The following is a 27365-nucleotide window of genomic DNA, read 5'->3' on the forward strand; positions in this document are numbered from 1 at the left end:
GACCTGCGCCCCTCTAGGAGGTGAGAGCTGTGCAGCCACCACAGGAGTGAGACCCTGGTCTTGGAAGACAGGATTATCATCCGGAGCATGTGTAGGTGGGACCCGGATCATTTGTCCAACAGGCCCCACTGGAACACTCTGGCATGGAACCTGCCAAACTGAATGGCCTCGTAGGCCGCAACCATCTTCGCCAGCAACCGAATGCATTGATGGATTGACACTCTTGCTGGTTTCAGAACTTTTTTGACCAGACACTGGATCTCCCGAGCCTTTTCCACTGGAAGAAAAACTCTCTGAAGTGCTTTGTCCAGTATCATTCCCAAAAACGACAAACGCGTTGTTGGAAGCAACTGCGACTTTGCCCAGTTTAGGAGCCAACCATGTTGTTGAAGAACTGTTAGGGAGAGTGCAATGTTTCGCACCAACTGGTCCCTGGATCTCGCCTATATCAGGAGATCGTCCAATCACGGGATAATAGTGACTCCTGTTTGCGAAGGAGAACCATCATTTCCGCCATCACCTTGGTGAAAATCCTCAGAGCCGTGGATAGACCAAACGGCAACGTCTGAAATTGGTAATGACAATCCTGAAACGCAAATCTCAGGTAAGCCTGATGCGAAGGATAAATGGGAACATGTGAATAGGCATCCTTTATGTCCACCGAAACCATGAAATCTCCTTCCTCCAGACTGGAGATCACTGCCCTGAGAGACTCCATTCTGAATTTGAACTTCTTCAGGTAGAAATTTAGGGATTCCAGGATTAGGATTGGTCTGACGGAGCCATCCGGCTTTTGGACCACGAAAAAGCTTGAATAAAAGCCTTCTCCCTGTCGTGATAATGACTTGATTCTGACACAACTTTTGTATAGCCTCGCTTACTACCTCCCTGTCCGGAGGAGAAACTGGTAAGGCCAATTTGAAAAATCGGCGAGGGGGGGAACGTCTTGAAACTCCAGCTCGTACCCTTGGAACACTATTCGTAAAACCCCCGGGTCTAGGCCCGAACGAATCTAGAACGGACTGAAGAGTTTTAGACGTGCCCCCACCGGTGCGGACTCCCGCAAGAGAGTACCCGCGTCATGCGATGGATTTGGCAGAAGCAGGGGAAGACTCCTGCGAACTCGACAAGGTTGTTGATCCTTTACCTCTTCCCCTCCCTCTACTAGCAAGGACGGAAGAGCCTCGCCCTCTTCTGTATTTATTGGGCCGAAAGGACTGCATTTGATAGTGGTGCGTTTTCTTTTGTTGCTGAGGAACATAAGGCAAGAAATATGACTTACCCGCGGTAGCCGTAGATACCAAATCATCGAGGCCATCCCCAAATAAGACACCATCTTTATATGGGAGAGACTCCATATTTTTCTTGGAGTCTGCATCAGCATTCCATTGGCGAATCCACAATGCTCGCCTAACCGAGACCGCCATGGCATTGGTTTTTGATCCCAAAAGGCCAATATTTCTCACAGTTTCCTTTAGGTATGCTGCAGCGTCCTTGATATAACCCAGCGTCAAGAGGATGCTATCCCTATCCAGTGTATCTATATCAGATGACAAGTTATCTGTCCACTTTTCAATAGCACTACTCACCCACGCAGATGCAATGGCAGGTCTGAGCAGCGTACCTGTGGTCGCATAAATGGATTTTAACGTAGTTTCTTGCTTACGATCTGCTGGGTCCTTAAGGGCCGCCGTGCCCGGTGCTGGGGGAGTCACCCTTTTAGACAAACGTGACAGGGCCTTGTCCAAAATGGGGGGTGACTCCCACTTTTCCCTATCCTCAGAGGGAAACGGATAAGTCACTGGAATCCTTTTAGGGATTTGAAACTTTCTGTCAGGGTTTTCCCAGACTTTTTCAAATAGAGCGTTCATGAGAGGGAGGAACGTCACCTCCGGTTTCTTTTCTTTATACATACAGACCCGTTTATCAGGACCAACAGGGTCCTCAGTGATACACCATACATCTTTTATAGCCACAATCATGTACTGAATGCTCTTAGCCAATTTCAGATCTAATCTGGGATTACTATAGTCGACACTGGAATCAGTGTCCGTGTCGGTATCAGTGTTAACCAACTGGGCAAACGAACGTCTTTGTGACCCCGAAGGGTCCTGGACCTGCGATAACACATCCTCCTTACTGATATGAGTCCTATTCGCATTCAAGACATTCACCCAGTCAGGAGTCGGCGGTGCCGACAGGGTCTCATCCACCTATATCTGTGTCCCCAATACAGTCACCTCCTGGGAAGAGCACACAGCCTCAGACATGTCGACACACGTGTACCAAACACTCACAGACACACCGGGCTTCTAAGGGGACAGACCCACAGTAAAGTCTGTTAGAGGGACACAGAGAGGATTTGCCAGCTCACAACCCAGCGCCAACAACAACCCTGAAAACACTAAATAATGCCTCAGAAGTTGTAGCGCTTTTCTGCCAATATATTGCACCAAAAACTACTGCGCGCTGAGGGAGTGAGGAAGCAGTCCGTAATGGCGCGCTTCTGCCCGCTCCTAAATAAATAAATAATTATACTGGCGGGGGTTCGGACAGTGCCTGGGCACTAATGTCCTCTTGCCAGGTCAAATTGAGGATTTTATGCTGCCCAGGGCGCCCCCCTTCCCACGCCCTGCACCCTGCAGTGCCTGTGATTTGTGTGGGAGCATGGCGCGCAGCGTCTCGCCCGCCGCGCGGTACCTCATAAAGCCGTCACTGAAGAGAAGTTTTCTTTCTTCTGCTACTCACCTGTCTTCTGGCTCTGTAAGGGGGGGACGTCAGGCTGCGGGAATGAGCATCTAGGCGTACCCAGCGATCATCACCCTCAGGAGCTAATGGTGTCCTGTCAGCCAGAAGCAGAGCTTTTGAACTCACTAGAAGTAGGTCATACTTCTCTCCCCTAAGTCCCACGAAGCAGGGAGACCGTTGCCAGCAGTCCTCCCTGAAAATAAAAAACCTAACATGTCTTTTCAGAGAAACTCAGTAGAGCTCCCCTGTAGTGCATCCAGTCTCACTGGGCACAATTCTAAAACTGGAGTCTGGATTAGGGGCAGAGAGGGAGGAGCCAGTTCACACCCTTTCAAAGTCTTAAAGTGTCCATGTCTCCTGCGGATCCCATCTATACCCCATGGTTCTAATGGTGACCCCAGCATCCACTAGGACGTATGAGAAATACAAGGAGCATTATAGTAAGGAAAAAGGTTACTTCAACAAACTCACCTTAACATTTGGCCTGTTCTTTTTAGTGGCACCTTCAAAGGCTAAAAATGATAATGATGCTTGATCACTGCCCCCAACATCCAGTTTGAAAATATCTCCGGACTTAGTGGTGACAATCCCAATGACATGGTCCCCTTTCACAGGCACATACTATATATAAAAGACAGGTTTATGTTAGCACAATAGGACAGACAAACACGTGTCTGGCAAAACACAGCTGGCCATGTTCACTCAGAAATGCACAAACTAGAACTCTATGGGGTCAATTCAATTCAGTGACAGTTTGTCTTCAAATTCCTGACTTTACAAACTCCCGTGCATCACGGGAATTTAATAGTCAGGAATGTGTTTTTTAGTCGGCAATTCAATTCAGAGAGAGATATTGTAATTAGTCTGCCTTAAATATGATTGTCGGGAATTTGCAAACTCCCGGGAATTCAATTGTCAGGAATGTGGGGGGTTTTTTTGTCTGAAATTCACTTCAGGGAGGGATATTGTATTTAGTCTGACTTAAATATGCAAGTCGGGAGAAGGGACAGGGAGGAGACTTATATTCCCTCCTTTTACTCACAGGAATGTAATGTTAAGGCAAGACTTTGGAGTAGAAGCCACAACCATTTTGGTACTGACATAAAAGGAATGGTAGCAGCAGTGGGAAGCAGTATATTGTTCTGTGGAAGTGTGGAAAAACATCAATCATCGCTTTATAATGTGACTTAATTGTCGTTGGCACCAGTAGGGTAAGCTTGCTGGCACTGTGACAGCCAAAGGCAGGGAATCTCTAATAATCACACGTAACTGGGATTGGTTTAGGGCGGCTTGCTTGGCATCATCAATATGGAAGTGTAATGGTTGCAGATCTTGGGCAATCGACTTTAGCCATATTTTCTTTGGCGTATCACTTACTATTTTCCATTCCTCCGGAATGTGTTACAGTATTTAGGCACTGGTATGGTATTCTTTTTGGCTCCATTCTGCAGACATGTCCAAACCACTTTCAACGCTGTCTTTTAATATAGGATTCAACTGTGGGTTGGTCTTTGAATAGTTTTTGGATGTTTTAATTTCTGCGGTCCATTAGTTTTTTTTTAAAGTATATTTCGTAAGCACCTCATTTGGAAACATTCCAGCTTTGTTCGGTCGTTTTTAAGTATTGCCATTATTCTGAACCATAAAGTAAATTTGTTCTAACTGATATGTTGAATACCCTAATTTTTGTAGCAATGGTAATGTCCTTTTGGTCCCAGAGGCCTTTTTTCAGAGTTGCAAAGGCAGCTGTGGTACTCGTGATGTCACTTGTAGTGGCTATCTGTTAACCGTTGATAGTTGAACCCAGGTATTTAAAGGTATCCACTTGTTTGGCGGTAGTATACAGGGGAGGGTGTGTACAGTGAGAAGTAGTGTAGTGTGTGCATTGAGAGCGTGCAGGGTAGCTGCAGTAGTGTTTGCGGGGAGGGGTATGCAGGGTAATAGGTAGTGTACTGTGTGTGGGGAAGGGAGTGTTGGGGGGATGTATTCATGTGACCGGCGGTCAGGAGACGGACAATCACATGGCCTCCCCCTACATCCCGCACCCTCACTATCCCGATGGTCGGCATGCCAACCAACAGGGACTATTCCCATTCGTGGGTGTCCACGACACCCATAGAGTGGGAATAGAAGCTGTGGCGAGCGCAGGGCACCACCGAGCCCTCAGCGCTGAGAGCCAACAAGGGGCTCGCTGCACTCGCCCACGCCGGGATTCCGCTGCCGGTATGCTTACCACCGGTCAGCCATTCTACACCCGAGTGTTGGTTAAGATGTAGGCATGCACAGGTCAAATGTGGATATTTCACTATGCAAATGGGTATGTACCCAACTCCAAATTACTTCCAAAGTTACAAAATACTGACCTGCAGTACATTTGTCCATGCATATGTGTTTGCCATTTTCACTTTGGGAATTGCCCCTGTGCAAATGTCTTATGTTCTCATATAGTAAATACTCAGGGGTCTATGTACACTAAGAGTAGGTTACTAATATGGTAGCATGAACTGCCGATCAACCGATTGTCCGGCCTAGTGTACTAGGTGTGGGGAGTGGAGTGCAGGGTAGTGGCTATAGTATAATGTTTGTGGGGATGGGGGTGCAAGATAGTGTGTGCGGGGAGGGGGGTGCAGTGCAGGGTAGTGATGGATTATGCAGGGAACGGAGTGAAGTAGTGTATTGGGTGAGAGGTAAGGTGGTACACACAGAGATCAGTGCTTAAATTCTAAGCAATCTGACTAGATTGCTTAGAAGTTAAGCACGGATCTCTCCGTGTGTACCCCCACAGCGATAGCAATGCGCGGCCCCGCGCTTCACTGTCGCTGGTGCTAGATTGAGCCTGCATGCAGGCTTAATCTAGCACATCACTCATTTCACTGCTGAGTGACATGAGCAACCCCCTCCTCCTCACTCAGCACACATCTCTGGGGAAATCTCCCTGTGTGTATGGGGCTGTAGTGTACTGTAGGTGGGGCCGGGAGTAGAGATTAGTAGCAGTACTGTAGTGTGTGCAGGGTGAGCGGTGTAGAGTAGAAGCAGTAGTAAAGTGTTTTTTTATTTTATTTAGTAGTGTAGTGCAGTGGTTTTCCAAACTTTTTTGTATCACCACCTGAGTATCAGATTTTTTTCACAGCACCGCAAGTCCAAAAGTTTATTTGAAAATAATATTAAATTAAGTAAAATGTTTTTCGAAGGGGTAAATTCAGTTTCAGCATGGACTGAATAGTGCCAGTATGGGGCTCCCGCAGCTAGTCAATTTAGCGCTCCATAAATCAGAGAATGCCGGTTCTCGCAACTTAAACCTGCCGTTTTGTAGGGAGAACCAGCATTCTCTGACATAACTGCCCCGCTGCAATGTTGTTTGCGGTGCGCTGCGGCACAAAACACATCGCTGTCCTAGTTGTGTAATCATGTACTATACGATAACATTTGATTGGCGTCCTCTTAAAACTCCAATCAGGTGCATGCTGTCCTCCTTCTTCAGATGAAATCCTCTACTGCAGCAAGATATGTTAGTTGAAACAACTAAGAAGGGAGAGGGACAAACCACTTGCTAAACTAGCCAGTGGGAATATAAATGTGTTGGATTGAAAAATTAGACCTATTTACAGCATTTCTAATAGCTTAGTATTAAATTCAAAACAAAAATTTGTAAACTCTCACCCCTTGGGGGATGAGAGAAAAAAAAAGGAGAGTTTAAGTCTAAAATTGTCGGGAATTCGAACTCTCTCCCCACCCACGAGTTCATTGAATTGGTCTGACCATTATAACCTATAGGGAGAACAAATTGTCAGGAATTGTATATACATCGCCGACTAAACAGTCACATTGGCGACAATTGAATTGGTGGGAATTCCAATTGTCGACAAAACTTAAGTAAACTAGTGGAATTGGCAACTAGTCATCGAATTGAATTGACCCCTATGGGGGATATGTGATAGTGTGTGAGATGCAGGCACTGGCGCAATTCCGACGAGTGTGCCCAATGTTTTAAAGCAGCAATAATTAAAAATTATTTGCCTTCTAAATTATTGCTGTTTTAAACCACTGGGAAACTTTCTGGAATCGCACTGATGCCTTCATCTCACAGAATATTACATTTCCCCTAATGTTCCAATATTTCTATCATCCCAAATTTATCCTTAACTGTTTGCACCCACTGTTGTTACTTTCATGCATTTTAATAGCATGTCACTGTATCAACTACAGCAGTTACTAACATTGTGATAGTGCGCCAGTTTTCAGCATATTGGGCCGGATTCAGATGTGGACGGAGTAGCTATCGTTGCTACTTACATAAAAGCAGCAGTGTTAATGCCTCCGGCGTGCATTACTGATCCGAGCTGCATAATAGGACGCAGTACAGGTTGAGTATCCCTTATCCAAAATGCTTGGGACCAGAGGTATTTTGGATATGGGATTTTTCCGTATTTTGGAATAATTGCATACCATAATGCGATATCATGGTGATGGGACCTAAATCTAAGCACAGAATGCATTTATGTTACATATACACCTTATACACACAGCCTGAAGGTCATTTTAGCCAATATTTTTTTATAACTTTGTGCATTAAACAAAGTGTGTGTACATTCACACAATTCATTTATGTTTCATATACACCTTATACACACAGCCTGAAGGTTATTTAATACAATATTTTTAATAACTGTGTATTAAACAAAGTTTGTGTACATTGAGCCATCAGAAAACAAAGGTTTCTCTATCTCACTCAAAAAAGTCCGTATTTCGGAATATTTGGATATGGGATACTCAACCTGTATTGAATAATTTCTGACACTATTGGCCAGCTGTGTTACTCATGGGGGTTTTTGGCGCATGTGCAAAGTACTGAACATCGGTACTTGGGACTTGAATAAGGCCCATTGAGCAAATAAATATTTTTTTAATTCAACATAGTTCATGCGCCAGGTCACTGTTTGCAAGAAAGCTCTGTGCAGAACAGAATCAAACTGACAGCAACCACTACAGACCCTCCATCAGGTACGAAATGCTCTGCTTTTAGACTTCCTCCTTAGGGGGAGATGTACTAAGCAGTGATAAAAGTGGAGCAGTGAGCCAGTGGAGAAGTTGCCCATGTTAACCAAACAGCTGTTTTGTATACTTTTACAGTATGCGAAGTATAAATGTTACGTCAATGCTGATTGGTTGCCATGGGCAACTTCTCCACTGGCTCACTTCTCCACTCTTATCATTGCTTAGTACATGTTTCCCTTATTGGTGTCACCTGTGCTAGTACTAGTTTATTGATAAGAGAGTGTTTGAAAATAGATGGCTGCTGAGTGCTGTGTACCTGATGGCAGGGGTCATGTTGTAGAGTCTCTGCCACTATCATCACTGTATTGCGGGTACGGTTCCCGGGTCGGTGACCCAGTACGGGCTGATGGTGAGGGAAAACCATGTAGGTGACAGCAAAGCTTTAAAAGTGCAGCTGTGTTTTACATAAGAATTTATCATTTTTTTGTCACACAAAATGCTGCAACATAACCAAAAAGTAAGAAATCTGGACAACTCTGTCCTGTACACTAAGATGATACATTACTCCCAAGTAAACACAACAGCACCAACACTAAATAGTAGCACAGAGCAGTAACAAGTGCCAGTGCGCTGCGGTCTGTGTTATAAGTGTATTCCCTTCGCCAGGCCGCCCCCCGTGTGACGATTACCCTCTTCTGCTGCGAGTCCACCCAGTACACGGAGGGCTCCCGGTGCCGGAGTAGTCCGCACTTGGTGACCTGTAGATCCTCTCCCCGCCGCATGAGTCCGGGCCCGGACACCACCCGCAGCCGGCCGGAGGGAGCGGGCGCTGTCAGGGAGAGCGGGGCGTCCGTAGGCTGGGCCGGGAGCAGGAGCACGTCGCCCGGTAAGACGATCTGCCCCACGGCATCCAGCGCCGCACACTCACACAGCGACATCATGCTGCCGCCTGTACAGCAGCAGCCGGAGAGGGCGGCCCGGGAGGCTCGCGGGGTGGTGGCCTGTGCTGTGCAGGGGGAGGCGGCGATGCCACACGCTCAGCAGCAGCACATGCTAAACGTGATTCCCCAAGCGCGGAAGTGACCATGCAGCGCGCACTCTCAGTACTCTGCACTGCGCACGTTCATATTCAAAATCCCTGTTGTTGCTGCCCCAGGATTTTCCTGGCGAGTAGGGCTACAGCAATGTGGTTATGTGACGCACACAGCTTTGCCGGAACCGGAAACACCTGTGTGGCCATTTCTCATTTTGGCAAATATGATTACAAATAAAAAAATAAGCTAAAAACTCAAGAGACTTCAGACATACTGTAAAACAAATCATGCGGGTAATGACTGGGCTCCTGCAGCGCTAGGGCAGGGTGTCGCAGCGGGGTTTTATACACCGAGGTCTGCATGACAGACAGACTGGCGCTTCGTGATGATGTCACTTGGATTCCCTCCCTCCGTGTAACGGCGCATCGTACAATCTGCTGCTGCTGCTGCTGCTAATACCCGCGGCCGGGGAAGCGCTCGTAGCGGCTGTGTAGGAAGGCAGGAGACAGGCCAGCCGTCACCCGGACGCGCACATTCCCACGGTTACCGTGCTGCTGGGGGCCGACAAGCGGAGTGATAAAGGACGAGCTGCGGCTGCAGCAGCGGACGTTTTGCGGTCATGCTCCTGTGCTCCGCACCTCCTCCCAGGCCCCGGGGTGCAAACGGCTGAAGTAGGCGGAGTTAGCAGAAGTGCGGCGCTCTGCGGATACACCATCCCCAGCACGAAGCTGTGTCCTGGTGGAGAGACATGAGGGCCACAGACGAGGAGACGCCGGATGACGGCCCAAGTGACGTCACGGCAGAGGAGGACCTCCAACCTACTGAGAATCCGACTAGCCCCGCCCCTGCGGAGGAGCAGCAGCAGGCGGCGCCAGAGGCGGAGGGTTCCGCTGCTGGGGGTGATAGCGGAGCGGCTGGGAAGCTCTTCCATTGGCTGAAGGACAGGTGTTGGGGACGAGGACTGTGCGTGGATCCAGCCAGGGACAATTACAGGACGATGACCAGCCTGTACAGCTCCATCCAGCCGGCTGACTCTGTGAGTCTGAGCACAAGGACACACGGGGCTGTTTTTAACCTGGAGTACTCCCCGGATGGGTAAGAGCAGAGCAGTAGGCTTAGGCAAGAGCTGTACCATGACTCCTCCAGGGGACCCCTAATAGCCAAACACAGATTAGAATATAAGAGTGATGAATTATGCCCTCATGTTGCTAGCTGCATATTTAATCACATTCATATGTATACTTATTTTATCATTTATCTCACCACTACGGTTGATAAGGGCATTGTGGTCACTCTCCCCTAGCATTTCTGTATATGACGGCTGTCCCAGAGTCTGGCTATATATTTTCTTACAGCATGCTGATGGGTTTTAGCAATTTAGTATGTCTAGGAAGGTACTGTAAAGTAATAGGTCTCAAGATAGGAGTGCATGGAGTCAGGAGAGAACTTCTATAGTATGAATTGAAGGGTGAAAGTAAATCCGAGATACATGTGGAAAAGCTGCCTGAATCATATAAGAAATGTGTGGAACAGTGCTTACTGTCATGGAGTGAGAGTAAATAGGAGGCTTCCAGGGATAAGCATTTATTGCCCAGAATTGGAGAGATAAATACCATGGTGATAAAATCAAACACAGCCTGTAACGGGTTCCATAGAGAAAGCTAGCGCTCGGGATCCCGGCGTACGAAATACGTATGCCAGTATCCCGATTGCGAAGAAGCCGACGGGTGAGTAAGGGGTGTTATACCTACTCCCCTAGCCCTAACCCTCCCTACCCGCTGCCTAACCCTAACCTCCCCCAGAGTGCCTAACACTAACCTTCCCCTGTAAGTGCCTATACCTAACCCTCCCGGGGCGCAGGCTAACCCTAACACCCCTCGCCCGGCTTAACCCTGCACCGCTGCGGTGTGTGGACCTTCAGCATCACTGCTGTCGGGTTTCCGACCCCGGTATGTGTACCTATATGGGATGCTGGTCTCAGCATTCCTAATAGTGTCGGGATTCCGGCGTCGGTAATCTGACTGCTGGGATCCTGATTGCATCCCCCTGTAACATGACAGTTAGGAGCTGATTGGCTGGTACTTTATCATCGTGCTATTTATCACTCTCCAAGGCTTGATAAATCTGGGCCCAAATTTGCTATTTCAACAGGCTCACATTCAAGTACAACGTACTGCCATCTTTCAAACCAGTGTGACATAACTCTTTACATCTTATGTTTCTTTAGGTCTGTATTAACTGTTGCGTGTGAACAAACAGAAGTCCTTCTTTTTGACCCAGTGTCTTCAAAGCACATAAAAACACTATCGGAGGCACATGAAGACTGTGTAAATAATATCAGGTTAGTCATATATTGAGCAAATATTTTTGGAGATGGGGGTGCTGGACATCTAACTCGGATATTTCATTTTGTATTAATTGAGATGGTTACATTCAGTGTTGAGCGGATTCTGACCGTTTGTTTTTACTTTATTTGTTTACAAGAGGGGTCATATTTACCATCTGCCAATTTTTTAAAATCTGCCAATGATCAGCGTCTATGACCTTTGGGTTTAATGCAGCAACAGATATAAATGCTAAACCAGACTGGTTTTGCTTTTATTTCTGTTGCCACTTTAAATCCATCAGTCAAAATGGCCGATCATCAGCTGCGTTGAATAACCGGCAGATTGTAAATATAACCCTGGGCGTTCTGCTTCAAGGTGGATTAGTATCCCAGGTTACCAAAAACAAATAACCAGAAACCCAAGGCGCAAAAACACTTGTGCAGCCACTTGAGGAAACAAGGGCCACCTTACCCTTATAAACAATAATACAAAAAACAAATACTCAAAATAGGCGATGAAACCACACTCAGCGCCTATTTTGAGTATTTGTTTTTTGTAGTATCCCAGGTTGCTTGGCAACAGTTCAAGCAGGTTATAAAGTACCTAGTCTTAGAGCACATTTATATGAGAAAATCGGATATGAAACCAGACTTATACTACGTATACAGAACACTCTGCATTAAGAGAGCAGTGCTTATAGGAAGGCTGCAGTGCATTTTCTTCCTGCACTGCACCTTTTGTTTAATACACGTGCTCCATCTGTATTCATACATATGTGCCTCTGCCATAACTAGCAGTGCAGCAAGAAGTCCTTTCATCTGGAGAATGCAGTTGCTTGCACTGAGGAGCTGGAGCAACGTTGAACATTCTCGAAGATAATCTTATATACAAATCTTTCTAAAGGCCCATACACTTGGTGAGATTCGGGCTATGCCCGATTCTCACTATGCGACAGGGGCTAGGTCGGCATCGCAAGCACATAATGAGTGTGCTTGCGATACTGACTTTGCGATTTTGGCTAAGTGTCAGTTTTGACTATCTCTTCTACAGAGATAGTCAAAATTGACTTGCCTGCACAGTCTATCTAAGCTTGTGATGCCGACCGCGCATCGAATCGGGATCGCAAGGTGACTTTCACCTTGCGATCTGCACTAACTTTTCTTACGATTTTGACTATTTAGTCAAAATCGTAAGAAAATATCTCACCGTGTGTACACACCATAAACGTGTTCCCTTTACTGTGCACCCTGTCTGTGCCTTCTGTGTTCAGAAGTGTGAAATTTGTAGGACAAGTATAATGGGGTTCTTTAGAAACACTTATTTAGCTTCTGCTTGTCAGACAGTGAGTTGCTACACTGCAAGTTGCAGGGAAGCTTTGACATGAGGTACTTAGAACACTTTTAATGCACTTTGAAAGTTTGAATGGGAGGTTTTGTCATATCTTGTTTTAAATTACCTATGAGTGCCTAATTTTGTAGCACTCTTAAGTAAGGCTGAAATAATGTTAACCGGGGGAGCCTCTACTCATGAATGTAATGCAATGTCCACAAATGATCTGTAACCAGATGTTTCCTCTCATTTTGTATAGAGCAGTGGGACATTTACAGTGAGTTTGAGTTGGGTTAGATGTATTTTTATTTTTTCTTTAAGCGTGTCATCTAGTAAAATTGTAAACCCATTGTCTCCTTGCTAATAATTGCCATTGCCTTTAAATAACCTCTTGTAGTGCTTCAGTACTAGCAGTTGGCCTCTCTGACAGCCAGGAGTTGTGTTAATTACAAGATAACGGTAGGGGTCAGAGGGAAACGTGCCGACATGGACAGCCTACTACAAGAAGGGTATTCTGAAGAGGATATCACCTTTTAAATCAGAATTATTCTATGTCCATAATATTTCTGAGCTACAATAAAAATGCCCTCCTGAATGTAATAACACATTCTCCATTAATTTATTTTGTTCTGTTTCAAATGTGCATAGTAGTTGTTTCTTAGGGGCAAATATATTAACCTGGAGAAGGCATAAGGAAGTGATAAACCAGTGAAAGAGCAAGGTGATAAACACACCAGCCAATCAGCTCCAATATGTAAATTAACAGGAGCTGATTAGCTGGTGCGTTTATCACCTTGCACTTATCACTGGTTTATCACTTCTTTATGCCGTCTCCCGGCTTAATACATCTGCCCCACAGTGTGGGGTCCATGGTTATAAACAGTTCTGTAGGCAGCTATTCTATAAACAGTTCTGTAGGCAGCTATTCTAAATATGACAGGAGCTGGTTGGCTGGTACTTTAACCCCGTCCGCTTTCTCTCCAACCAAGGCTTAGTAAATAGACCCTTACGTCCTACAAATATTTTAATTTAGTAGTAGGGTTGCATATACTGTAAAAAGTCCATCCTACTTTTCAAATCACTGGCTTTGCTTGTAACAGGACAGTTCACTATTGATAAATGCACACACTACAGTGGACCTGCTTTCATTATGCACCATTTATAAAAGAGAGAGCACTACAGTGGAAAGTTTTTCATTTCAATTTATTCTTTTGTATCTAAAACACTGCATTCAAAGCTGTTTTGAAATGCAGCTACATGACCTCTCCCTGTCACCAAATTCTTTTTATTGTTCCTTGTGATGGTTAAAGCTTTGAGATGTCTTATACCATTTAATAGACACAACCTCAGCTGACTTTTGTACATTAGAAAACCCCCCCACAAATCCTTGTGTTTACAGTTGTAAAATTATATATATATATATATATATATATATATATATATATATTAATAATATTATTATTATTATTATTATTTACATTTTTTTCTTTCCTTCTCTTGTGTGCAGATTTCTGGACAACCGGTTGTTTGCAACCTGCTCTGATGATACCACAATAGCACTATGGGACCTGAGAAAGCTAAATACGAAGGTTTGCACTCTGCATGGACATACCAGCTGGGTAAAGAACATAGAATATGACACACATACACGGCTTTTGGTGACTTCTGGATTTGATGGCAACGTTATAATTTGGGATACGAATAGGTAAATGAGATTCACCTAACTGAGCAAACAAAATGGCCTTAAAATTCCTTTTCATTCCCCTTAGTATTATTAAACTCAACCTTGTTCTTGTGTCTTGAACCAACACTAGAATCATGTGTTATAGATATCAGTAATGTAGCTGAATGAAGTTGAAATGATAATGTAAATAAATGAAGAAATGGAGAAAATGTAAAAAAAATTTATATATGTATATTTATATGTACTATCTAGTAAATATCACGTATTTGACCATAGCTACATGCAAGCTTGAGGTGCATTCCATTCAGTTTGTGTGAAACAGAACAGAATGCAGGTCAACCAGTATTTTAAAGGTATTTACGTTTATGATTTAGGGGCAAATCGCACAAATACTTCAGAGTTATTTTATACATGTCAATTTTTTTTTTATTTTTTTTTGCACGTGTGATAATTTATTAGTTTTTGCTTCTATTTAACAGGTGTACTGAAGATGGTTGTCCGCACAAGAAATTCTTTCACACTCGTTTTCTAATGCGCATGAGGTTAACACCTGACTGTTCAAAAATGTTGATTTCAACTTCGTCCGGTTATCTATTAATTTTGCATGATTTAGATCTGACAAAGTCCTTAGAGGTTGGCAGTTATCCTATACTGAGAGCAAGAAGAACCGCTTCCACTTCAGGTATACAATTTATAGCTGTATAAAGTGCTATGCTTTTTATTGCTTTTGTAACATTGTGCACCATTATCTGCTCCTGAATGCACAGAATCTAGCTTTCTCTTACGTCCTAGAGGATGCTGGGGACTCCAAAAGGACCATGGGGTATAGACGGGATCCGCAGGAGACATGGGCACACTAAAAGACTTTGACTGGGTGTGAACTGGCTCCTCCCTCTGTGCCCCTCCTCCAGACCTCAGTTAGATTCTGTGCCCAGGAGTGACTGGACACACACTAGGGGAGCTCTACTGAGTTTCTCTGGAAAGACTTTATGTTAGGCTTTTTTATTTTCAGGGAGACCTGCTGGCTACAGGCTCCCTGCTTCGTGGGACTGAGGGGAGAGAAGTCAGACCTATTTCTTCTGAGTTAAGGGCTCGGCTTCTTAGGCTACTGGACACCATTAGCTCCACAGGGTTCGATCACTTGGTGCGCCTAGCTGCTTGTTCCCGGAGCCGCGCCGTCACCCCCCTCACAGAAGCCAGAAGTAAGAAGCCGGGTGAGTATTAGAAGAACAGAAGACTTCAGTGACAGCAGAAGACTTCAGTAACGGAGGTACAGCGAAGCGGTCGCGCTGCGCTCCATGCTCCCACACACAACGGCACGTGCAGGGCGCTGGGGGGGAGCGCCCAGGGCAGCAAGTTACTGAGGGTCTTTTTTACTGGCAAAGAGGCATATTCGGTGCCCGGGCACCGTGTACGATACCCCCGCCAGTATAAAGAATTTCAAATTTAAGCAGGACTACAGCGTGCCGGGAAGGGGCGGGGCTTAGCCGCACAGCTCACCAGTGCTATTTTATCTGTTCACAGCCGCTGCAGAGACGCTGGCCCGGACCTCCACTCTCCTTACAAGTACTGGGGAGCAAAACGGGGGGGGGGGGGGGGGGGGGGACACACAAGCAATTTGGTGCTATATATGTATATATAATTACAGCGCAGCCATCATATATTATTTATTTAGTAGTATATGGGCGCTGGGGTGTGAGCTGGCATACTCCCTCTGTGTTCTCTCTTCAGGCTTCCCTGTGGGTCTGTCCCCTTTTGGCTAGTGTGAGTGTGTCGGTACTGTGTGTCGACATGTCTGAGGCTGAGTGTTCCTTCCCTGAGGAAGTTACTGGGGGCGCGGAGAAAGATTTGGGAATGACTCTGTCTGCACAGCCGACTGCTGATTGGGTAAATATGTTGAGTACATTGAATGCAAACGTGGCATTATTGTCTAAGAGGCTAGATAAATCTGATTCTCAGACACAAACATGGAGAAAATCCATGGAGGACGCTTTGTCTCAGGTACAGACCCCAGCAGGATCACAAAAACGTTCATTTACCCAGATGGCAGATACAGATACCGACACAGACTGATTCCAGTGTCGACTTCAATGAGGCCAGTTTACATCCGAAAGTGGTTAAGAGTATTCAGTACATGATTGTGGCTATTAAAGATGTTTTACATGTTTCTGAGGACCCTCCTGTTCCAGATACAAGGGTTTGTTTATTTAAAGGGAAAAAGCCTGAGGTGAAGTTTCCCCCCTCTAATGAACTGAACGCTCTTTGTGAAAAGGCTTGGGAGTCGCCTGACAAGAAGTGGCAGATTCCCAAGAGAATTTTTATGGCATATCCTTTCCCCTCTAATGACAGGGAGAAATGGGAGTCGTCACCCAACGTGGACAAGGCTCTGTCCCGACTACCCAAAAATGTGGCGCTTCCGTCTCCTGACACGGCTGCCCTCAAGGATCCGGCGGATCGCAAGCAGGAGACAACATTGAAGGCCATTTTCGTTACTACTGGTGCACTCCTCAGACCTGCTGTGGCATCGGTGTTGGTGAGTAGTGCTATTGCTAAGTGGGCTGATAATTTAGCTTCTGATATGGATACCCTTGATAAGGATAACATTCTTTGGACTCTTGGTTATATCAAGGACGCTGCAGATTACCTAAAGGATGCGGCGAGGGATATTGGCCTCTTGGGATCGAGGGCCAATGCCATGGCGGTCTCGGCCAGGAGGGCGCTGTGGATTCATCAATGGAATGCTGATGCCGACTCCAAGAAAGCCATGGAAGCTCTCCCTTATAAAGGTAGTGTCTTGTTTGGTGACGGCCTTGCTGACCTGGTGTCTACTGCTACTGCGGGTAAGTCATCTTTTCTTCCTTATGTTCCCGCACAACAGAAAAAGGCACCCCATTATCAGATGCACTCCTTTCGGCCTAATAAATACAAAAAAGGAAGGGGTTCGTCCTTCCTCGCTTCAAAAGGTAGAGGAAGGGGAAAAAGGTCGCCTGCTGTGTCTGGCGCCCGGGACCAAAAGTCCTCCGCCTCTGCCAAGTCCACCGCATGGCGCTGGGGCTCCCCTACGGGAGTCCGTGCCGGTGGGGGGCCGTCTTCGAATCTTCAGTCAGGTCTGGTTTCAATCTGCCCTGGATCCTTGGGTCTTAGACATAGTGTCCCATGGGGTGGTCTTCAGTATGCCGGCTGTCGGGATCCCGGCGCACATTATACCGGCGCCGGAATCCCGACAGCCGACATACCGACACTTATTCTCTCTCGTAGGGGTCCACGACCCCCCTGGAGGGAGAATCAAATAGTGTGTCGAGCGTAGCGCGCCACCGTGCCCGCAAAGGGGCTCATTTGCGTTCGCCACACTGTCGGTAAGCCGGCGGTCGGGCTCCCGGCGCCGGTATGCTGGTCACCGGGAGCCCGACCGCCGGCAGACCGTACTACACCCGTCACAAGGGTACAAACTGGAGTTTCAGGAGATGCCCCCCCCCCCCCCCCCCCCCGCCGCTTCTTCAAATCGGCCTTGCCAGTTTCTCTTCCAGAAAGAGAAGTAGTAAACGCTGCGATACAAAAGCTGTGTCAACAGAGGGTCATTGTCCCGGTTCCCCCGTCCCAACGGGGGGAAGGGGTCTATTCGAGCCTCTTTATCGTGCCGAAGCCGGACGGCTCGGTCAGACCGATTCTGAACCTAAAATCCCTCAATACATACCTGAAAACTTTCAAGTTCAAGATGGAATCTCTTCGAGCTGTGATCTCCAGCTTAGAAGGGGGGGATTTTATGGCGTCAGTCGACATAAGGGATGCCTACTTACACGTCCCGATATATCCTCCTCATCAGGACTTCCTAAGATTTGTGGTGCGGGATTGTCATTACCAATTTAGACGTTGCCGTTTGGGCTTTCTACGGCCCCGAGGGTCTTCACCAAGGTGATGGCGGAAATGATGGTACTCCTACGCAAGCAGGGTGTCACAATTATCCCGTACTTGGACGATCTCCTGATAAAGGCGAGATCAAAACAGCAGTTGCTAAGAAGTGTGGAACTCTCCCTGACGGTTCTGCAACATCATGGTTGGATTCTCAATTTGCCAAAGTCTCAGTTGAGTCCGACAACTCGGCTGCCTTTCTTGAGCATGATCCTAGACACGGAACTACGGAGAGTGTTTCTTCCGGCGGAAAGAGCTCTGGAAATCCAGACCATGGTCAAGGAGATTCTGAAACTGGCAAGAGTATCGATTCATCAATGCACTCGAGTGCTAGGGAAGATGGTTGCGGCTTACGAAGCCATTCCGTTTGGCAGGTTTCATGCCCGGGTGTTTCAGTGGGATCTGCTGAACAAATGGTCCGGGTCTCACCTGCACATGCACCGGAAAATAAGTCTATCTTCCAGGACCAGAATTTCTCTCCTGTGGTGGCTGCAAAGTTCTCACCTTCTAGAGGGACGCAGATTCGGAATCCAGGATTGGGTTCTGCTGACCACAGATGCAAGTTTTCGAGGCTAGGGTGCAGTCACACAAGGAAGAAGTTTCCAGGGAAAATGGTCAAGCCAGGAATCTTGTCTCCACATAAATGTTCTGGAGTTAAGAGCCATTTACAACGGCCTTCTGCAAGCGAAGAACCTTCTTCAAGGTCTACCTGTCCTGATCCAGTCGGACAACATAACAGCGGTGGCGTACGTAAACCGTCAGGGCGGAACAAAGAGCAGGGCGGCAATGGCGGAGGCCACAAGAGTTCTCCGCTGGGCGGAACAGCACGTGAGCGCTCTGTCAGCAGTTTTCCTTCCGGGCGTGGACAACTGGGAAGCAGACTTCCTCAGCAGACACGATCTCCATCCAGGAGAGTGAGCCCTTCATCCAGAGGTGTTTGCAGAAGTGACAAGGCGTTGGGGAATCCCTCAAATAGACATGATGGCGTCTCGCCTCAACAAGAAGCTTCCGAGGTATTGTTCCAGGTCAGGGGACCCCCAAGCCAGTGCAGTGGACGCCCTGGTAACTCCGTGGGTGTTTCAGTCGGTGTATGTGTTCCTCCCACTTCCTCTCATTCCAAGAGTGCTGAGGATCATAAGACGAACAAGGGTTCAGGCAATACTCGTCGTTCCAGATTGGCCACGGAGGGCCTGGTATCCGGATCTTCGGGAATTGCTCATAGAAGATCCTTGGCCGCTTCCTCTAAGAGAGGACCTGTTACTGCAGGGGCCATACGTGTTTCCAGACTTACCGCGGCTGCGTTTGACGGCGTGGAGGTTGAACGCCAAATCCTAGCTCGTAAAGGTATTACCGGGGAAGTCATCCCCACTCTCCTTAAGGCTAGAAAGGAGGTCACAGCAAAACATTATCACCGTATTTGGAGAAAGTATGTGTCGTGGTGTGAAACCAAAACAGCTCCTGCGGAGGAATTTCACTTGGGTCATTTCCTTCATTTTTGCAGGCAGGCGTGGATGCAGGCCTGAAATTGGGTTCCATCAAAGTGCAGATTTCGGCTTTATCTATTTTCTTTCAAAAAGAATTGGCCGCCCTTCCTGAGGTTCAGACTTTCATGAAGGGAGTGCTGCATATTATCCATCCCCCGTTTGTGCCACCCATGGCACCGTGGGATCTTGAAGTGGTGTTACAGTTTCTTATGTCTCACTGGTTTGAACCTTTGCGAAAGGTTGAGTTAAAGTTTCTCACTTGGAAAGTGGTCATGCTTTTGGCCTTGGCGTCTGCCAGATGAGTGTCAGAATTGGCGGCTTTGTCTCACAAGAGCCCATATTTGATTTTTCATGTGGATAGAGCGGAATTGAGGACTCGTCAACAATTTCTGCCGAAGGTGGTTTCTTCGTTTCACATAAATCAACCTATTGTGGTACCTGTGGCTACGGATGCTGTGGCAGTCCCAAAATCTCTTGATGTTGTAAGAGCTTTGAAAATTTATGTCGCTCTTGTTAGGAAAACGGAAGCTCTGTTTGTCCTGTATGCTTCCAACAAGATTGGAAATCCTGCTTCCAAGCAGACTATTGCACGCTGGATTTGTAATACGATTCAGCACGCTCATTCTTCGGCTGGGTTGCCGAAGTCAGTAAAGGCCCATTCTACCAGGAAGGTGGGCTCATCTTGGGCAGCTGCCCGAGGGGTCTCAGCTCTTCAACTTTGCTGAGCAGCTACGTGGTCGGGTTCAAACACTTTTGCTAAGTTCTATAAGTTTGATACCCTGGCTGAGGAGGACCTCATGTTTGCTCAATCGGTGCTGCATAGTCGTCCGCACTCTCCCGCCTGGTCTGGAGCTTTGGTATAGACCCCATGGTCCTTTTGGAGTCCCCAGCATCCTCTAGGACGTAAGGGAAAATAGGATTTTAATACCTACCGGTAAATCCTTTTCTCCTAGTACAGAGAGGATACTGGGCGCCCATCCCAGTGCGGACTGTTCCTTGCAGTTGTATTGATACTTGTTGTTTTCGGTTACACAAAGGTTGTGTATCAGTTATATTCAGCTTGTTGCTGTTGTTAGTTCATACTGTTATCTGGTATTCCTGCTAATTCAGTTGTACGGTGTGTTTGTGGTGTGAGCTGGTATGTATCTCGCCCTTAGTTTAACAAAAATCCTTTTCCTCGAAATGTCCGTCTCCCCTGGGCACAGTTCCTATAACTGAGGTCTGGAGGAGGGGCATAGAGGGAGGAGCCAGTTTACACTCAGTCAAAGTCTTTTAGTGTGCCCATGTCTCCTGCAGATCCCGTCTATACCCCATGGTCCTTTTGGAGTCCCCAGCATCCTCTACAGACTAGGAGAAAAGGATTTACCGGTAGGTATTAAAATCCTATTTTCATTGTTGGTATACTGTTTTGCTGAGCCTTGTGGATATCAATGTGGCTGGGCCACTGTATATACCCACAAAAAAATACCCTGTCATGTGAGCAATTAAACAACTGCTGAAAAACTGTTCAGATGCTAAATACCACTACAAGCAAGGTAAAAAGCTGTCATGTCACACTGCTCTGATCTTGACTGTCTGTTGGTTTAGAACTGCTCACAGCTTCCTTTTCTTATCCACATACCTAGAGTATACGTCCCAACATTCCGGACTTTAGTGGTACATTCATGAATTGCAAAACTCAAAACAAGATAAGTCACCCCAAAGTTACTGTTTTGTGACAAAGTTTAGGCGGATCTTATTATCCCAATTTCACATGTATCAGTATGGGGAGGTCTGATGTGTCCCTTTTCAACAAACCATAGTTGCTCAGATCCTGGTCTAGTTTATCTGTGACCCAGTGGGCATGCTGTGACTTACTGATGAACAATGTTTAGTGAAGCATTATTTCATAAAAAGTGAAAACTTCGCTTCTTATAGAGGTTGCATTTCCTGCACTAGTTTGACAGGCGCTTCTAGCGTTCTATACTTATGTTCGGAATTGGTTAAAATACCGCTAGTTGGGATCACAATGCCGACGCCGGAATCTCGACAGGCGGTGGAATCCCGGTGACAGACTATTTCTCTAACGTCCTAGTGGATGCTGGGGACTCCGTAAGGACTATGGGGAATAGACGGGCTCCGCAGGAGACTGGGCACTCTAATAAAGATTTAGTACTACTGGTGTGCACTGGCTCCTCCCTCTATGCCCCTCCTCCAGACCTCAGTTAGAATCTGTGCCCGGCCAGAGCTGGGTGCTTTTAGTGGGCTCTCCTGAGCTTGCTAATAAGAAAGTATTTTAGTTAGGTTTTTTATTTTCAGAGAGCTTCTGCTGGCAACAGACTCTCTGCTACGAGGGACTGAGGGGAGAGAAGCAAACCTACTAACTGCGGCTAGGTTGCGCTTCTTAGGCTACTGGACACCATTAGCTCCAGAGGTTCGAACACATGATCTTAACCTTGGTCGTCCGTTCCCGGAGCCGCGCCGCCGTCCCCCTCGCAGAGCCAGAAGACAGAAGCCGGCAGAAGCAAGAAGACATCGAAATCGGCGGCAGAAGACTCCTGTCTTCACATGAGGTAACGCACAGCACTGCAGCTGTGCGCCATTGCTCCCACACTAACCCACACACTCCGGTCACTGTAGGGTGCAGGGCGCATGGGGGGGGGCCCTGGGCAGCAATTAAGTACCTCCTGGCAAAAGCAGCATATATACAGTTGGACACTGTTATATGCATGAGCCCCCGCCATTAATTTTACACAAAATCGCGGGAGAAGCCCGCCGCTGAGGGGGCGGGGCCTTCTTTCTCAGCACTCACCAGTGCCATTTTCTCTCCACAGCTCCGCTGAGAGGAAGCTCCCCAGGCTCTCCCCTGCACGATAGAGAGGGTGAAAAAGAGAGGGGGGGCACATAAATTTGGCGTAAAAACAATATATACAGCAGCTACTGGGTTAACACTAAGTTACTGTGTGATTCCTGGGTCATATAGCGCTGGGGTGTGTGCTGGCATACTCTCTGTCTCTCCAAAGGGCCTTGTGGGGGAACTGTCTTCAAATAGAGCATCCCCTGTGTGTGTGGTGTGTCGGTACGTGTGTGTCGACATGTCTGAGGTAAAAGGCTCCCCTAAGGAGGAGATTGAGCAAATATGTGTGTGAGAGGGTGTGTCCGTCGACAACGCCGACACCTGTTTGGATATGTCTAAGTGCTGAGGTGAATTTATTGCACAAAAGATTAGAGAACAGACAGGAAATCTACCCATGTCTGTCCTTATGTCACAGAGACCTTCAGAGTCTCACAATGCTCACTATCCAAAATAATAAACACTGATATCGACACGGAGTTTGACTCCAGTGTCAACTACGATAATGCAAAGTTACAGCCAAAATGGCTGAAAGGTATTCAATATATGATTATTGTAATAAAAGATGATTTGCATATCACTGATGACTCATTTGTCCCTGACACAAGGGTACACATGTTAAGGGGAAGAAAGCTGAGGTAAATTTCCCTCCTCTCATGAGGAAAAAGAGCGGGAATCTCCAGACAAGAGACTGCAGCTTCCCACAAAAAATTCTCAGGCAGTATCCATTCCCCACTAGGGCCAGGATGTGTTGGGAATCTTCCCCTAGGGTGTCCTGTTTGCACAGAAGGTAGCACTAGCTATTCTCGGGGATCCTGCAGATAGCGTGCACATTCTAGTATACTACTCAGACCGGCGATTGTGTCGGCATGGGTTTATAGCGCTGTGGCAGCGTGGACAGGTACCTTATCAGCAGAGATTGAGACCCTAGTATGTGTGTATATGTATGTATATATATATATATATATATATATATATATATATAATAGAGAGAGAGAGATATATATATATATATTAAAGATGCTGTCTTAAGTGATAGATATATATATCTATCTATCTATCTATCTAACATGCCCAAAGAGACATGAGTATACTGGGTCCTAGAGTCAAAGCTATGTCGATTTCTGCTTGACGTGTCCTGTAGAATATGCAATGGACAGATGATGCCGACTTAAGAGGCATGTGGAAGGCTGAGGATTGTGTGGAGAAGGGTTCTTGGACCTGGTCTACACACCTATAGCTGGTAATTCTGATATTTTGCCTTATATTCCTGCACAGCCTAGGAAAGCACGACATTATCAAATGCAGCCTTTCGAATAAAGAAACAAGAAAGTCCGAGGTGCGTCCTTTCTTGCCAGAGGCGGGGGCACAGGAAAGAAGCTGCACAACACAGCTAGTTCCCAGGAAGAGAAGTCCTCCCCGGCCTCTACAAAAATCCACCGCAAGGCGGAGCTAGGCCCGGTGGGGGCACGCCTTCGTCAGTTCAGCCACAAGTGGGTTCACTCCCTGTTAGATCCCTGGGCAATAGATATTGTGTCTCAGGGATACAAGCTGGACTTTGAGAAGATGCCCATTCACCGACGGCCCTGCCGGCTTCCCCCCACGAGAGGGAAACCGTGTTAACTGCAATTCATAAATTGTATCTTCAACAGGTGGTGGTCAAGGTTCCCCTCCTTCAACAAGGAGGGGGTTATTATTCGACCATGTTGTAGTCCCGAAACCAGACAGTTCGGTCGGACCCATATTGAATTTAAAATCCCTGAACATATAACTGAAAGGGTTCAAGTTCAAGATGGAATCGCTAAGAGCGGTTATTGCAAGCCTGAAAGGGGGAGATTTTATGGTGACTCGGGACATAAAGGATGCATACCTTCATGTCCCCATTTATCCACCTCATCAGGCGTACCTCAGAATTGCGGTACGGGATGGTCATTACCAATTTCAGACGTTGCCGTTTGGTCTCTCCACGGCCTTGAGAATATTCACCAAGGTAATGGCGGAAATGATGGTGCTCCTGCGGAAGCAAGGCGTCCCTATTATCACGTACTTGGACGATCTCCTCATAAAAGCGAGATCAAGAGAGCAGTTGCTGAACAGCGTATCACTTTCTCTGGAAGTGAAACGGCAACACGGCTGGATTCTATATATTCCAAAGTCGCAGTTGGTTCTTACAGCTCATCTGCCTCTCCTAGGCATGATCCTAGACACAGACCAGAAAAGGGTTTATCTCCCGATAGAGAGAGCTCAGAAGCTCGTGACACTGGTCAGGAATCTATTAAAACCAAAACAGGTATCGGTGCATCGCTGCACTCGAGTCCTGGGAAGGAGGGTGGCATCATTCGAGACCATTCCCTTCGGCAGGTTCCATAGGAGGACCTTCCAATGGGACTTACTGGACAAGTGGTCCGGATCACATCTTCGGATGCATCGGTTAATCACCCTATCCCCCAGAGCCAGGGTGTCTCTCCTGTGGTGACTGCAGAGTGCTCACCTTCTCGAAAGTCGCAGATTCGGCATTCAGGACTGGGTCCTGGTGACCACGGATGCAAGCCTCCGAGGGTGGGGGGCAGTCACACAGGGAAGAAATTTCCAAGGGCTGTGGTCAAGGCAGGAGACTTGCCTTCACATCAATATCCTGGAACTAAGGGCCATATACAACGCCCTAAGTCAAGCGGAGACCCTGCTTCGCGACCAACCGGTTCTGATCCAGTCAGACCGCAGTGGCTCATGTAAACCGCCAAGGCGGCACAAGGAGCAGGGTGGCGATGGTAGAAGCCACCAGAATTCTTCGCTGGGCGGAGAATCACGTAAGCGCACTGTCAGCAGTGTTCATTCCGGGAGTGGACAACTGGGAAGCAGACTTCCTCAGCAGGCACGACCTCCACTCGGGAGAGTGGGGACTTCATCAGGAAGTCTTCACGCAGATTGCAAATCGATGGGAACTGCCACAGGTGGACATGATGGCGTCCCGCCTCAACAAAAAGCTAAAAAGGTATTGTGCCAGGTCAAGGGACCCTCAGGCGATAGCTGTGGACGCACTAGTAAGACTGGGGGTGTTCCAGTCGGTCTATGTGTTTCCTCCTCTTCCTCTCATACCAAAGGTGCTGAGAATTGTAAGAAAAAGAGGAGTGAGAACAATACTCATTGTTCCGGATTGGCCAAGAAGGACTTGGTACCCGGAACTGCAAGAAATGCTCACAGAGGACCCATGGCCTCTGCCTCTCAGACAGGACCTGTTGCAACAAGGGCCCTGTCTGTTTCAAGACTTACCGCGGCTGCGTTTGACGGCATGGCGGTTGAACGCCGGATCCTAGCGGAAAAGGGCTTTCCAGATGAAGTTATTCCTACGCTGATAAAGGCTAGGAAGGACGTGACAGCAAAGCATTATCACCGTATATGGCGAAAATATGTTGCTTGGTGTGAGGCCAAGAAGGCCCCTACAGAGGAATTCCAGTTGGGTCGATTCCTGCACTTCCTACAGTCAGGAGTGACTATGGGCCTAAAATTAGTGTCCATAAAGGTCCAGATTTCGGCCCTATCCATTTTCTTTCAAAAAGAACTGGCTTCACTGCCTGAGGTTCAGACGTTTGTTAAGGGAGTGCTGCATATTCAGCCCCCTTTTGTGCCACCGGTGGCACCTTGGGATCTTAACGTGGTGTTGGGTTTCCTGAAATCCCACTGGTTTGAGCCACTTAAGACGGTGGAGCTAAAGTATCTCACGTGGAAAGTGGTCATGCTGTTGGCCTTAGCTTCGGCTAGGCGTGTGTCAGAATTGGCGGCTTTGTCATGTAAAAGCCCCTATCTGGTTTTCCATATGGACAGGGCAGAATTGCGGACTCGTCCGCAATTTCTGCCAAAGGTGGTGTCATCTTTTCATTTGAACCAACCTATTGTGGTGCCTGCGGCTACTTGTGACTTGGAGGATTCCAAGCTGTAGTGTTCACTCTAGGATTTTTTTAGGGCAGGGTGCTGACCTTGGGGAGGGCACATTTTTGATTCGGGGAGGGCACATTTTTGATTCGGGGAGGGCACATTTTTGATTCGGGGAGGGCACATTTTTGATTCGGGGAGGGCACATTTTTGATTCGGGAGGGCACATTTTAATTTAGAAGGGCAAAATGGTGTACATACTGTAATATGTATGCAGGTGTCTTAAACTTGCAGCACATTGTAGCTTATAAACCATCCTGGGACACCTTCGCTTCAATCTGACAGCACATTTTAAGTTTAAATGTGCCGTCAGATTGAAGTGAAGGTGTCCCAGAATGGTTTATATATCATTAATGTGCTGCCAGTTTATTTCTGAAGTGTCTCAATAGGGTTTATATAGTTTATTAAACTATATAAATCCTATTGAGACACTTCAGAGTTAAACTGGCAGCACATGTTTCTATATAAACCCTATTGAGACACTTCAGAAAAAAAACTGCCAGCACGTGTTGCTATATAAACCCTATTGAGACACTTAAAAAAAACCTGCAGCACATATTGCTATATAAACCCTATTGATACACTTCAGAGTGAAATTGGCAGCACGTGTTGCTATATAAACCTGATTGAGACACTTCAGAAATAAACTAGCACACATCGTATTTTAAATGTGCTGTCAGATTGAAGCGAAGGTGCCCCAGGTTGGTTTATATAACATTCATGTGCTGCCAGTTTATTTCTGAAGTGTCACAATAGGGTTTATATAGTTCATTAAACTATAAGATTAGTTGAATGCTGCCAGATTAAAACTAAAGGGGCACCAGGCGACCCATATACAGTAGGATAAATAGCTTAGTGTGGCAGCACTAGTCTTAGATGATGTTTGTGTGTCAATTCAACTTACTGGGGGCTGATGCTGCAGGAGTGATCGCGCTGGTCCCCCGTCACACACCGCGGAGCTGGAAGAAAATGCCCGCCACACTGATCCTACCCGGCATCCTCTTTTATTGGGTCATGTGCACAGAGGAGGGCTGGGTTTGCCTCGGTAGGAGAGGCAAACCCAGCCCTCCTCATCTCACCAGCAGCCTACAG

At 46.9% G+C, this 27365-nt stretch overlaps 2 protein-coding genes across 3 annotated transcripts in view; one reads left to right on the forward strand and one right to left on the reverse strand.

The window, feature by feature from the left end:
- LOC134900610 (exosome complex component RRP40-like) overlaps positions 1–8863 on the reverse strand; it is a 49864-nt gene extending 41001 nt beyond the window's left edge. Inside the window, exons 1-2 of one of the 2 annotated variants that reach the window (XM_063914252.1) lie at positions 8433–8863; positions 3220–3369 (exon numbers count right to left, since the gene is read on the reverse strand). In XM_063914252.1, coding sequence (XP_063770322.1) covers positions 3220–3369; positions 8433–8684 — 402 coding nt within the window. In that variant the 5' untranslated portion in view covers positions 8685–8863. Of the gene's footprint in view, positions 1–3219; positions 3370–8059; positions 8213–8432 lie in introns of those variants that run through there. The other variant, XM_063914253.1, reaches the window with a different exon arrangement.
- A 177-nt stretch (positions 8864–9040) lies between these two features.
- Positions 9041–27365, forward strand: part of DCAF10 (DDB1 and CUL4 associated factor 10) — a 53481-nt gene continuing 35156 nt past the window's right edge. The window contains exons 1-4 of the mRNA XM_063914251.1: positions 9041–9872; positions 11005–11118; positions 13941–14138; positions 14597–14799. Of these exons, the coding sequence (XP_063770321.1) occupies positions 9526–9872; positions 11005–11118; positions 13941–14138; positions 14597–14799 (862 nt within the window). The 5' untranslated portion in view covers positions 9041–9525. The remainder of the gene's footprint in view (positions 9873–11004; positions 11119–13940; positions 14139–14596; positions 14800–27365) is intronic.

The sequence above is a fragment of the Pseudophryne corroboree genome, chromosome 1 (assembly GCF_028390025.1).
Source record: "Pseudophryne corroboree isolate aPseCor3 chromosome 1, aPseCor3.hap2, whole genome shotgun sequence".
In the NCBI taxonomy this organism is placed as follows: domain Eukaryota; kingdom Metazoa; phylum Chordata; class Amphibia; order Anura; family Myobatrachidae; genus Pseudophryne; species Pseudophryne corroboree.